This window comes from Rhizophagus irregularis, chromosome 24 (genome assembly GCF_026210795.1).
Source record: "Rhizophagus irregularis chromosome 24, complete sequence".
Taxonomy (NCBI): Eukaryota; Fungi; Glomeromycota; class Glomeromycetes; order Glomerales; family Glomeraceae; genus Rhizophagus; species Rhizophagus irregularis.
This window is the reverse complement of record NC_089452.1, coordinates 1891441-1905810: the sequence shown is the minus strand read 5'-3', so window position 1 is coordinate 1905810 and position 14370 is coordinate 1891441. Positions and strand designations below refer to the sequence as shown.

General features: G+C 26.6%; 2 protein-coding genes across 2 annotated transcripts; both read left to right on the top strand.

The window, feature by feature from the left end:
* Positions 1-284: 284 nt before the first annotated feature.
* OCT59_016121 (uncharacterized protein) lies at positions 285-1814 on the top strand (the record flags this gene model as incomplete). The annotated part of the gene is made up of 6 exons (XM_066132260.1): positions 285-548; positions 1102-1172; positions 1253-1295; positions 1478-1511; positions 1597-1632; positions 1780-1814. 6 exons carry the CDS (start codon positions 285-287, stop codon positions 1812-1814), a joined length of 483 nt encoding a protein of 160 aa, XP_066003262.1.
* Positions 1815-4189: 2375 nt separating this feature from the next.
* On the top strand, positions 4190-9293 carry OCT59_016120 (uncharacterized protein; the record flags this gene model as incomplete). The annotated part of the gene is made up of 4 exons (XM_066132258.1): positions 4190-4414; positions 4499-4732; positions 4812-5160; positions 5233-9293. The coding sequence occupies 4 exons, from the start codon at positions 4190-4192 to the stop codon at positions 9291-9293; spliced, it is 4869 nt and encodes a 1622-aa protein (XP_066003261.1).
* Between the last annotated feature and the right edge of the window lie 5077 nt (positions 9294-14370).

Genomic DNA, 14370 nt, shown 5'->3' with positions numbered 1-14370 from the left:
ATAATGTCCCTCTCCCTTCTTACTTTAAAACAAACATTGAACAAGACAAGGGATTCATCTGTGTTAAACTTACGCCTTTCGGTATCATTATTAATTCTAAATTCCTACAGTTTAAAGTGTAATTTTATCATATAATTAATAAAAAATTTTTGATTTTAATTTTTTTATGTATGGTCTAATTTATTTGTTATCTCTTTTTTTTATGAGGAGCTGACAATGGGACTTTTAAGCATTTTGGTTTGATTCAATTGTAAGAGGAATAAAATCTTACATCTCAAAATCATATGACTGTCACTCCAACGATTGATGAAGGATACGCATTCATATTTGCTAATTGTACTAGTTCAACAAATCCCTTGGATCTCTTTACTTCACTGGGGAAATCTACGGCGTTTTCTTTGGATATGGAGAATTACCTGTTCGAGAACCATCTATTCTTTATCATCCGTAGTATATATAAAGAAAATGCCAATTCTACGATAGCATGTAATGGTACTATTATTGATACCGATAATAGATTTCCTTGGAATCTTCAAAAATTCCGTCTCGTTAAGTACATTTCTTGTTAATGTTGTACCGGACTATTATTATATCATCTATATCTATAAAAAAAAAGGCATTGTGCGACCGTGACGTTAAGACTACCTTGCATAAAAAGGTGGATTTACATTGGATCGTCCAGCATCATGTGTCTGCGCCCTGTGCTACAGATTTTTTCGGAGTGGCGCATCATTTGACATTGATTAGCTTAATTGGGCAGCCCTAATCCCAATACAATTTTGAATTAGGCTGCATAAATGATTGGCGTAAAACTTCTTCACATGAGAAATCATCATTGTCTTTTTAGAAATCGTCATTGTTTTTTTTAAAAAAAAAATTTCAGTTTTTTGATTTTCCCATACAACGAATTTTCTTTTTTTTTTTAAAAAAAATATTTTTCAGTTTCTGAATTTTCCCACATGACGAAAAAAAAATCCCTTTCTTTTAAAAAAAATACACCTTTTCTTTTACATTTAATTTTTAATTTCTAATGCCTGCACAGCTCTCAAAATTTTTAAGCACAAGGATTTTACTGGGAGAATTGAACATTTCTAATAACAGCAATTACAGATATTTAATAACTGTGCAAAAAACACAAAAAAAACCAAAAAAATAAAGTCTTCTTTTTTTAGGTTTCAGTGGTTTTCTTGGTTTGTCTTCAGACGCGTGGAAATTTGGTAATACATTTCTTTTAATTTTTCATTTTTTTTAGATGGCTGAATAAAAGGAATAATTTATACATGAACAGAATTGTGGTGAGTATTTTTTCTCTGAAAAATTTTTTAACAAAACATTTACTGACATCACATTTCTTCCTTTTTTATATGGTTTATTCATGATTCTGGACGCGTGAAATTTAGTAGGTTCTTTTAAATGCTTCTTTTAACATAATGTTAGTTGACGAAATGTTTACTAATGTTTATTTTGCATTCTGTAGGGTGGCTCTTTGGGTCTTTCCGGACATGGAATTTGTAAGTGTTTTTCATTAATTTTTTTTTATTTCTTAATGAAATGAAATGTTAACTAACATTTCGTATTCTATATTTTGTGGTTTAGACAGTATTGCAACACCTTGGACAGATGTAAATTTTGGTAAATAAAATTTTCATAACATTATTTCTTTAACGATGTTTCATTTTTTTCTTTTTTAGTAGACGATCAATTTTTGAGAACTTGGATAAGTTCTGAAAATGAATTTTAAACTTTAAAAAAATGTCACTAATTAACTTTTTTTTGTAGGGAACAACCCTTTTCTCTTTTTTAGGTTTTGGTGATACCTTTCAGAGTGAAGGTTAGTCTGAATTATATTTTTGATTTTTTTTAAAGAATTCTTTTTCGTAATTACTAATCATTTTTTCTTTTCTTTTTTTAAAGTTTAGTACCTTTTTTTAGGTCTAATGATTCTTTGGATGTTGTTTTGGGTTTGCCCAGGCAGCCCAGCTTCCTAATGAACCACTATAACTATTATAATGACTATTATAATAAAAAAATGTATTACATATTATTATATTTTATTATTATTTTATTTTGTCAATGTAAAATGTAAAATCACTTGCCACACTATGCATGTAAATTACGCAGACTTATTCCCTATTTACCACAAACTTTTAATGCTAATAACCATTCTAGACTTTATATAACAGCTTAGCGGAAAGGTAACTGTTTTAATTAGCCAGGCCCACGGGCATCCAGCTAGTTTTGTTATAAAAACAAAAAAAAATCGACTAACTTAATTTTGGCCAGTTTAATTTCGGCCGGAATTAAGACGATTTTGGCCAGAATTACGAAAATCCGGGTAACGAAAATCATGTGCCGGTCTGGACCCGGGCCGGGTGAATTTAAAGTTTGCCAGCCCAAACTCGGATCCGGGTCTATAACTCAGAATAAAATAAAAACTACACCAGTAACACCACTGTGCTCGGACCAATGCTCCGAATCTAACAATATATTTTTACCTTATTCTGAACTTTACCGAGTTTTACCAGATGTACCGAGTTGTCTCTCGGTAACTATTAGGTGCTCGTATATTATGAAATCAACTGTAAATAAATAACTTACTCCCTATATTATTTAAATAAATTAAGGATTTAGTTAGTTCAAATTATATGTAAATATTATATAAAGAAAAATTTATTCCTCACCCGTCTTAAACTTATAACCAACTTAGGAAAAATATTTGAATAATTCAATGTATTAGAATCTATTTATTTTATTTATTATTATTCTTTTGGTACTCATTTTACTCAATAAATTATTAATTTATTTGAATTAAAATCTTTATTCAAAAATCTTGTTTGTATTTACTTATTTAGAGAATTTCGGATATGGATTTGGTTATAATAATCTATTATTAAATCAACAATTTCTTCAAAAAAAAATTGATATTTTTATATATTTTATAATTACTAATTATAGCCATTTGCAAAAAGATGTAGTCGGTGGTTTTTTATCACATGTATGTACTGTATAAAGGGAAATCGGGAAATCAAAAAATCAAGATCATTAACTAAATTTAGCTCAAAATTAAACTTTATAAGCCAAAATAAAATCAAACTCAAATTTCTTAAATTATATCCAAATTATAAAAAAAATAATAGCTGATACACAATATACTAAACTTAAGTAAACAAGGAACCTGCTTTGGGTGCCGAATGTGTTTAAATATACTGTGGGATTGACTTACAACAAAAGTATAATAACTAAGCCAACAAATCATGTCGAAGATATTATATTATACGTTGTTTTAAATCCTTACTATAAACTGGAGGCATACTAAATATTTTATTTATAAAAGCCGTGAGAAAAAAGTAAATCAAAAATGGTAGGGTATTTCCTTTTTTATTTTTATAAATTTTATTATTTTTTTTTTTCAACAAAAAAAAAGTTGTTACGAAAAGAGAAAAAATTAAAGTAAAAATGGAAAGTTATTTCCTTTTTCAATCAAAAAAAAATCTAAAAAACGTTAGCTTCGCTATTTTTTTTTTTTAAGGTTCAACTCATATATTTGTTAATTTTAGAATAAAGATACAAAACGCGAGTTACAAAAATAAAGTTCTAGCTAACTAGTTACTAAATAGTTGTGGGGGGATAAGAATTAATTGCTCTACGAGACGATCTAAATCCCACTGCCGACCCATAAAACGTTGGCTTCGCTATACTAACATATATATATATAAAATTATCTGAGACTTTTTCATCCAAATTTGGATTTATGGTTAGATCAAATGCAAAATCTAATCCATAAAAATGCACTAACTAATCCATAAAAACGCACAATTTTGCACAATTTTTCATAATTTTTCATTTTAAGATATGATTGTCAATATTGTAATGCATTCCGGGATATGATCATCATTTTGGCACAAAAAAATCTATCGAATTATTTGATATGAGGGTTAATAATTAGCCAGGATGTCCCTTAAATAAACAAGTTGTGATCTAATCTGAAACTGTAGTAATAAGTAATTCATATCACTGCATAATTGTGTTCAGAAAAAATAAAATTAAATTTGGTCATGTGGCAAATTTGAAAATTTGTGTTACCTCTATAATAAACAAAAAAAACATTGCGTTTAGGATCTTCTATTCAAACATTTTTCAAATTATTGAATAATATTATAATTTAAAATAAGATTTTTACTTGAAAAACATGACAGAAATAACTGGAAAAGTTTCTGATACTTATACTGATTGGTTAGAAAAAGCAATATCAGAAAATTATATTAAATATTATGATTATGCTGAATTCACTAATAAAGAAGAAATAAATAATGGATCTTTTGGAAAAGTTTTTCGTGTAAATCGTAAAGATTCTGATACTGTCATGGCTCTAAAATATCCATTTAACTTAACTATTGAAGAAATCGTTAATGAGGTAAATTATTATTATAAACATTACAATAATGTCTTTTGTTTTGTCCTTACTAATATTATATTATTATTATATTTATAATATTAGATAAAAATGCAACGCGAAGTTGATTATCATTCAAATATTGTTCGATTTTACGGAATCTCAAGATTAGAAAACAAATATTTATTGGTTATGGAGTATGCTGATTGTGGATCATTACAATCCTATTTAAAAGAGAATTTTAATAAACTTGAATGGAATGATAAATATCAATTAGCGCTCCAACTTGCAAATGCTGTAGAATGTCTAAATAACGAAGGAATTATTCACTGTGATTTGGTAATGCAATAAATAATTTATTGAATATTGTTTTTTATTATTATTTAATGAAATTAATTAGCATTTTTGTCAAATATAGCATGCACAAAATGTACTTGTACATCAAAATAAAATAAAGCTGGCGGACTTTGGTTTATCAAGAAAAATAACTGATATATCATACAATTCAACAAATGTTCTTGGTGTTGTTCCTTATATCGACCCAAAATATTTGAATAATATTAAAGATAAAAGCCAGTCATATAAATTAAATGCAAAGTCAGATGTTTATAGTGTAGGAGTTCTTCTTTGGCAAATTTCGAGTGGACATAGACCTTTTTATGCTGAAAATGTAGAATATGATGCAAATTTGATCATGAATATTATAAAAGGACAAAGAGAAAAAATTGTCCCGGATACTCCTATTGAATATAGTAATTTATATAAGGGTAAATTTAAGTTATCATATGCATGTTATTATATTATTAATTAAAGAACACTAATTTATTTAATTTTTCTAGCATGTTGGGAAGATGATCCAACTAACCGTCCTACTATTCATCAAGTTGTTAAATTTCTTAAACAAGTAATTTTTGGAGAAAATAATGATGAGATTAATTCATTGGAAATCAAAACAGAATTATTACAAGAGAATCATCCTCAATCAATTATATCTGATTTAGCATGTATGCTTAGTAATAATTCTATAGAATATATGTTAAGTAATAATTCTGAACTATATCTAAGTAAATTGATGCTAGATCATTTAAATAATGAAATTAACTCAATTATATTAAATCAAGCAGAAAAATTATTTTCAGAAATATTTAATGTAACAGATAACATAAATATTTTAACTGATAAATTAATTATGCTTTTAATTAAAACACAAGATGAAGGAAATAATATTGATGAGACAAAGTTATTCATTAATCATTGTATATTTCTTTCAAATCAAACTTCAAATGTTATTTTTGAATGGCTTAAAGAAAACCAAACAAAGTCACCTTATATTTTTTTTCTTGGATTTTTTTATTTTAATAAATTTATTTCAGAAGAACAAAATGATGATAAGGCACTTAAATTATTTTTAAAAGCAGCAAATGACAATTATCATATTGCACAAGTGTATTTAAGCACATCTTATAGATATGGAATTGGAACTGAAATTGATTATAATTTAGCAATTTATTGGATGAATAAAGCTATAAATAATGAAAGTATTTGTGGACAGCTTTGTCTTGGTGATTATTATGAATATGGTATAGGAACTGATATAGATCTAAATAAAGCTTTTTATTGGTATAAAAAATCAGCAAATAATAACAATAAGACTGCATTATTTCACTTAGGAAAATGTTATGAACTTGGAAAAGGAGTAGAAAAAAATGAAAATAAAGCATTTGGAATGTATACAACATTATACAAAAAAGAAGACAAATATGGATATCTTCAACTTGCTATATGTTATTATTTAGGAGTTGGAACTAAAGTTAATAAGTCAAAAGCATTTGAGATATATAATGAAGCAGCTGAAAAAGGACATTGTATTGCACAAAATCATCTTGGATCATTATATGAATATGGTGAAGGAATAGAAAAAAATTTAAATATGGCCATTTATTGGTATAATAAAGCAGCAGAAAATGAATTTGAGGTAGCACAATATAACTTGGGTCAATCTTATAGATTAGGAAAGGGAGTTGAAAAAGATGAAATTAGAGCTTTTGGATATTTTAAAAAATCAGCTGAAAAAGGATATTTAAATGCTCAATTTCAGCTTGGAATTTGCTATTACTATGGAATTGGAACTGAAATTAATAAATTAAAGGCAATCAAATTATATAAAGAAGCAGCTGAAAAAGAACATATAATGGCACAAAATAGTCTTGGATTATTGTATGAATATGGTATAGGAACAGAAATAAACTTAGAAAAAGCTATTTATTGGTATAATAAAGCAGCTAGAAAAGGAGAAGCAGCAGCAAATTATAACTTGGGACAATGTTATAAATTAGGTAAAGGAGTAGAAAAAGATGAAATTAAAGCTTTTGAATATTATAATAAATCAGCTGAATCAGGATATTTGGATGCTCAATTTCAACTCGGATATTGCTATTATAATGGAATTGGAACTGAAATCATTAAAACAAAAGCAATTGAATTATATAAAGAAGCAGCTGAAAAAGAACATACTATGGCACAAAATAGTCTTGGATTATTGTATGAATATGATGTGGAAACAGAAATAAACTTAGAAAAAGCCATTTATTGGTATAATAAAGCAGCTGAAAAGGGAGAAGAAGCAGCAAATTATAACTTGGGACAATGTTATGAAATAGGAAAAGGAGTTGAAAAGGATGAAATTGAGGCTTTTAAATATTATAAAATATCAGCTGCAAAAGAACACCTTGATGCACAATTTAGACTTGGATGCTGTTATTTTAATGGAATTGGAACTGAAATTAATAAAACTAAGGCACTTGAATTTTATGAAAAGGCAGCAGAAAAAGGACATATAGTTGCACAATTTTATCTAGGATTATTATATGAATATGGTGAGGCAACAGAAGCAACAGGTAATAACTTAGAAAAAGCTTTATATTGGTATAATAAAGCAGTTGAAAATGGAAATGAGATGGCAAAATATAACTTGGGGCAATGCTATGAATTAGGTAAAGGAGTAGAAAAAGATGAAATGAAAGCTTTTGAATATTATAAACAATCAGCTGAATCAGGATATTTAGATGCTCAGTTTCAACTTGGATATTGTTATGATAATGGAATTGGAACTGAAATTGATAAAACAATGGCAATTGAATTATATGAAGAAGCAGCTGAAAAAGAACATGCTGTGGCTCAAAATAATCTTGGATTATTATATGAATATTGTGAAGAAACAGAAGAAAATTTAGGAAAAGCTGTTTATTGGTATAATAAAGCAGCAGAAAATGGATATGAAGTAGCACAGTACAACTTGAGCCAATGTTACAGATTAGGGAAAGGGGTTGAAAAAGATGATATTAAAGCCTTTAAATATTATAAAAAATCGGCCGAAAAAGAATATTTAAATGCTCAATTTCAACTTGGAAATAGTTATTATTATGGAATTGGAACTAAAATTGACAAAACAAAAGCATTTGAATTTTATGAAAAGGCAGCAGAAAATGGACATATAGTTGCACAACTTAATCTAGGATTAATGTATGAATGTTGTGAGGTAACAGGAAAAAACTTAGAAAAGGCCATTTATTGGTATGATAAAGCTGCCGAAAATGGAAATGAAGTAGCACAATATAATTTGGGTTTATGTTATGAATTTGGAGAAGGAGTTGAAAAAAATGAAATTAAAGCTTTTGAATACTATGAAAAATCGGCTGAAAAAGAATGCTTAAATGCTCAATTTCAACTTGGAAATAGTTATTATTATGGAATTGGAACTGAAATTGATAAAACAAAGGCATTTGAATTTTATGAAAAGGCGGCAGAAAACGGACATGTAACCGCACAATTTAATCTAGGATTAATGTATGAATGTGGTGAGATAACAGGAAAAAACTTAGAAAAGGCTATTTATTGGTATGATAAAGCTGCCGAAAATGGAAATGAAGTAGCACAATATAATTTGGGTTTATGTTATGAATTTGGAGAAGGAGTTGGAAAAAATGAAATTAAAGCTTTTGAATACTATGAAAAATCGGCTGAAAAAGGATGTTTAAAAGCCCAATTACGACTTGGATATTGTTATGGTTATGGAATCGGTACTGAAATTAATAAAACAAAGGCATTTGAATTTTATAGTATAGCAGCTGAAGAAGGAGATGGTGGTGCACAAGTTAATCTTGCTTATTTATATAGTTGTGGTCAGGGAGTAAAAAAGGATCAAATAAAAGCCTTTTATTGGTATCAAATGGCAGCAACAAATGGAAAAGCTATTGCATTATACAATTTAGGTGAAGCTTATGAATTAGGAACTGGGGTTGAAAAAGACGAAATTAAAGCATTTGAATATTATAAAATGTCTGCTCTAAATGGTTATTTTAATGTAAAATTTTACCTCGGATATTGCTATGTAAATGGAATTGGAACTGAAGTTAATAAAGCAAAGGGTTTTGAGTTATATAATGAAGCAGCTGGTAAAAAGAATAATAATGAACAAAATGGTCTTAGTAACGATACGAATACTATCAATGAATTAGATAATGTTTGTTATTGGTACCATAAAGCAGCAGAAAATGATAATAAAATTGCATTATATAAATTAGGTGAATTTTATGAATTAGGCCTAGGTGTTAATAAGAATGAAATTAGAGCATTCGAATTTTATAAAAAATCAGCTAATCTAGGATTTATGGATGCTCAATATAAACTTGGTTATATCTATGAACATGGAATTGAAATTGATAATAATAAAGAAGAAGCTATTAATTTCTATAAAATGGCTGCACAAGGAGGGAATGTTGAAGCACAAAAACGTCTTGCATTATTATATGAAAAAGGTGAAGGTATGCAAAAAGATATTAATGGTGCTAAAAAAAATCTGGATAATCTTTTAAATCAACAAAAAAGTGAAATAAGTTAGTATGATTTTTGTCCAATTTCTTTTTGAATTTTCTGGCAATTTATTCTTTGTTTCATGACTGTTTCATTTCATATAATTGAATGAATAATAATAACAGTATAAAATAACTTGGTCGTAAAATTTAAATTAGAAAGGACAATTTTTTTTTTTTTTTTTTTTTTTTTAAAATAGTAACGCGTTTTATTAATTATTTAAAATTGCGAACAATTACATAATTAAATATAAAAACACTTAGAGCAATACAATAAAAATAAATTGTAAAACCCTATAACTAAGTAATTTTCGAACATAAAATTATTTAAAATTCTATCTATACTAAGTTACTAATAATATTATGTAAATATTTGCTAAACTAATAAAAAGGTAATTTTAATTAGAAAGGACAATTAAAAAATATGATAATGATTTATTTTAGTTAATCATTAATTTAAGTAAACCAACTGGAAATAAATTAGTTAATATATCAAATAATTACTTATTTACATTATTAATAAATATTGATATTTAATTAATATTTTTTTCTATTCTAAATATAACAATTTCTTAACAATAATTTAAGGTGTTTAAGATTTGGACATTTTCGATAAATAGCCTGAATTAATATAATCAAATTTCATTTCAACGTTAATTAAGCTTGTAAAGATTTGACTAGAATACTATAATTTGTAATAAAGGTAAAGATAAATTCTCTGAACGATACCATGATATACTAGTTGTATAACGATGACAATTAATCCCCTATGAAAAAAGTCTGTGTGATTTTTGTTGAAAAATAATTCAATTAAATTCACTACGATTTCTGTATATTTGACCATACAATAATTGTGCTAAAAATTGCAATAAATCACACAATTATTGCATGGCAATTCATTCAATAATTATCCTATTTTTGACCTGAATTTATACAATTATTGTGTGATTTTTGAGCCAAATTTTAGGCCATATTTTAGGAATTATAGGTTAAATATTACAGTAATAACAGGCAATTTATAAAGTGAAATTATGAATTTTTATTGACTTAAAATATAAAAAATATACACAATATTTCATAAATAAAATACTAAATTTGATATAATCATAAATATAAAAATTTGTAAGAAAATAAAATAAAATAAAGTATGTTAGTATCAAAGAAGAAAGTAAATATTAGTGTAAGTAAATTATTAGTATTAAATAAAAAGTATGAAGTTAGTGAAGAAAGCAAATTGGTAGTGTTAAAAAGTAAATTATTAGTGTTAGTAATAAAAAAGTATGAAGTTAGTGAAGAAAGCAAATTAATAGTGTTAAAAAGTAAATTATTAGTGTTAGTAATAAAAAAAAAGTATGAAGTTAGTGAAGAAAGCAAGTTAGTAACATTAAAATGTAAAAAGTTAGGAAAATAAAAAGATAAAGAACACAAGTTTTTCTTACCTGATATTTTAAAAGAAAGTTGAAGAAAGGTTAAAAGGTTAAAAAAACATAAACAAAAACATTTCGCGTCGTCATATTTATTTTGACGATCAGATCACGTGATCAACATATATAATTTATCTTACCCAGTATCACCGACACTTTTTCCACCCCCACGTGATTTTGTAATATTCATCACCGGCATCACACCCCACCGCGTTTTCACTGTTTATATTTATCTGAGGGACTTAGTTTTTTTTTGCCTCGCAAAATTATTTTTTTCACATCCCATTAAATGTCACCGGTCACGTGGGGGTGGAATTTTAATTATAAAAGTGTCGGTGATACTGGGGTAAATATATAATTTTAAGAGTTGATTTTTACCGTATAATTATAATTCCAGTCAGAATTATTTGTGTAACCTAATAAAAAGTTTTTGACTTTTTTTTTTTTTTTTTTTTTTTTTTAAAACTGTAATGCATCTTTATTAGGATTTAGAGTCAGTCAAATAAACTATCCTAAGTTACAAGACACTTAGAGCTGGTCATGCTAAACATGTAACAACCCTATAACAGAGTAATCGAACCAAACAAAAAGAAACATTACAGAAAAATAATAAAATAAATATACTACCTGAAAATAAAATATCTAAAACTAGCAAACTATACTATTTTTGAAACCTAACTATTTGAATTCTAAATTTTAAAATGTAGGATTAAAGATGAAATGTGTAATAATGTTCGAGTCTGCCATGTGCAGCTTCAAAAGATGAGTCCCAACGGTCCCACACCCAAACAGTATATTCCACCAAATCCCCTTTATACCTACAAAGAATAAAAGTTAGTATTCTAAACTAAATTGAACGAGTCAAAATAAAATACTTTTTTTTTTTGTTGTTAATTTTGTTATCGGAATCTTTTTTACGTGAATCACGTGACTTCGATTAAAAATATAATTCATTTTTCCTCGTAAGTCTCTTCCTTCTCTCTTCACTTCTTGTTCTTCTTCTTCTTCTTCTTTTTCTTTCCACTATTCTTCTTTGATGTTTTTGACTTTTTTTTAGTTACAAGATGATACAAAAATTTCACCAATGGGTCTGGAAGATGCCCGTTTATAAACAAATATGCAATTGAATTTTGTGTAACCTTACTGCATAAATCACTTTACTTAGGAAAATCTATTTATAATGGTTAAAAGTGGTCTATTTGACCCTAAAAGTGGTCAAATGTAACCATACAGGTAAGATGGAAAGTAGTATAGTAGGATTATCCAAAATTGCTTTCCATATGTCTATTTTCAAGTTGTACAATAATCACAATTTTTATTGTACAAAAATTGAATGTTTTCTCAAAAATTGAACATTTTTTATATCCTAAATTTAAGTTGTACAAAAATTGCATACTTTTAATATGCTTTGAAAAACTTCATAGCTATTTTTATCCAAAAATCTGCAATAATTGTACAATTTCCACACGAACTTGAACAAATATTGTACAAAAATTGGATGATTTTTTTTCATAGGGATCTTAATACTTTTAAATTGAAGGATTTTTTAATAGATTGTTTAGTTATCATGTAAATTCTTGATCCTGCAAATTATTTTTTTGTTTCATCTGATAAATGTGAAATAACCACGTCCAATAACATTTCCGTCTTCCTTTAAGTATTTCTAAGGATTTCTCCATAAAACTGGAAATAATATTTTCACTCACGTTTAAGACATCTTATTCTATCATCTTGCAAATCCAAAAATATTAAATAAAGAACGCCTCTGATAGGGTCTTTTTTTTATTAAAACAAAAATTCCTTTTACGAATGCACATAAACTGTATATTTATAATAATAGTGCATAAATTACACAATACATTTAATGCATTTTGATCACTCTTAAATAATATTGGCGTAGCGATAGTGTATCGATTAATCAATTTGCAGCGATAAATTTATACTCACGATAATTAATTTGATTGATGCATCCCGCAGTTCCCGCACGTAGTTTTTTTTATGATACCGAAGCTTTATATACCTTATTAATAGAAACCCAAGCCCTATAAAATTAAATGACTTAAATAGACAAATAAAGAATTGAAGTGTTTTTAGTATGTTATGGAATAAATATTTTAGTTTTTAATTATAGTAATTGGGAGTTGAAGCCGGTCAAAAATAACCGATTAATTGGAACATTTAATCTTGGTTAATTTGTAATGGTAACATAAAAATTATACGTTTATAATTAGTAAAATTTTATTTTCCTTTAATTTTGCAATATTAAATTCATTAAATTGCTGCGCTGTAATAGTACATTTTAATGAAACTACAGTATATTCCGTTATTTTATTATTAATAAATAATATAAAATTGTTAGCAAGTCTCATTATTTTTATTCCTGAAAATATAAAATTTGTCGCATTATTATTGAGAAAACCTTTGTTTTATCGATTATGATCTCAGAAAAAATCAGTATACGCAAATAAGGATTATAAGTTAACCGATTTTACCGATTTTGAGATGCCTCAACCGGTTAAAAATAATAACATTTAAAATAAAAGAGGTCGATAAACATGAAAAGGTTCATTTTTTGTAAATACAAAACGGCACATTATCTTTTGAGAACGTTTAACGACCAAATCAATTCAAATAATATTTACGCGAAAGAATACTTACTAACTTAATTTGGTAAGTTCAAATGGATAAAAAAAGTTAACATATAAAAGCGTACATTTCGCACTTCAGAGATATTGTATCGTTTTATTCAAAATTGGCAAGAAAATAATTATATATATTACACTTTTTTCGTTATAAAATTCCAATTATTGGTAGTTATGTTTAATTCCGAAAAATTCATTAAACAATGCAAAAAAGGAAGTTAGTAAAATTAAAAAATTTTTTGTTTTCTTTTTTTCTTCCGCGTCAATTCATTAACTTCTTTCAATTATCGTTATTAATTAATATAGTGATATCTTTAGTCTATACAAATTATTTTATTATTTTTATTCAGAGAATTAAAGTTATTGGAAGTCAACCCTAATTTTGTAAATGTGAAATTAATAAAAGTTTTTTTCTAATAAAAACTAATATAAAGTATCAAACTCATTGCACTCTGTCCTGTGTTCGAAAGATTTATCATTTCGAAAAATAGCGCGTAATTTAAAGATCCAATAAATACATAAATAATCGCTAAGTTCAATTTAAAATCGATATTACAATAGAAAATTTGCAAAATCAGAAGTGTCAAATAATTTTTTCACACTTTGACCCTTTAAAATATTCATTTGCACATCTAAACTAATGAATACCTTTACAGTAATCATTTCAATTTTATGATTTTTTTTTTGGCGAAATATCTGGCATTATAAACAAATGTAAATTTTGTTTTTAAACTATGGACAATTTCATTTAATCACACTTAGACAGCATGATCATGATAAATATTAACTCGAGACGAAATTATTATGGTTCATTTTTAGAACACACGACGCACTACGTTGGTTTACTACGAACTTCGAAGTTAATTCTTCCGCCAAACTTAATTATCTTTTTTTATTAGATAAAAATGGAAAAAAATGATTTCTTAAAATTGTGAGTCATGAAAATAACCTAAAATATAATCTGATTCTAATTCAGAGAACACAAATAACAAAAAATGTTCGTATTGTAATAATCCCTTTATCAAGGAATTAGAATGTGA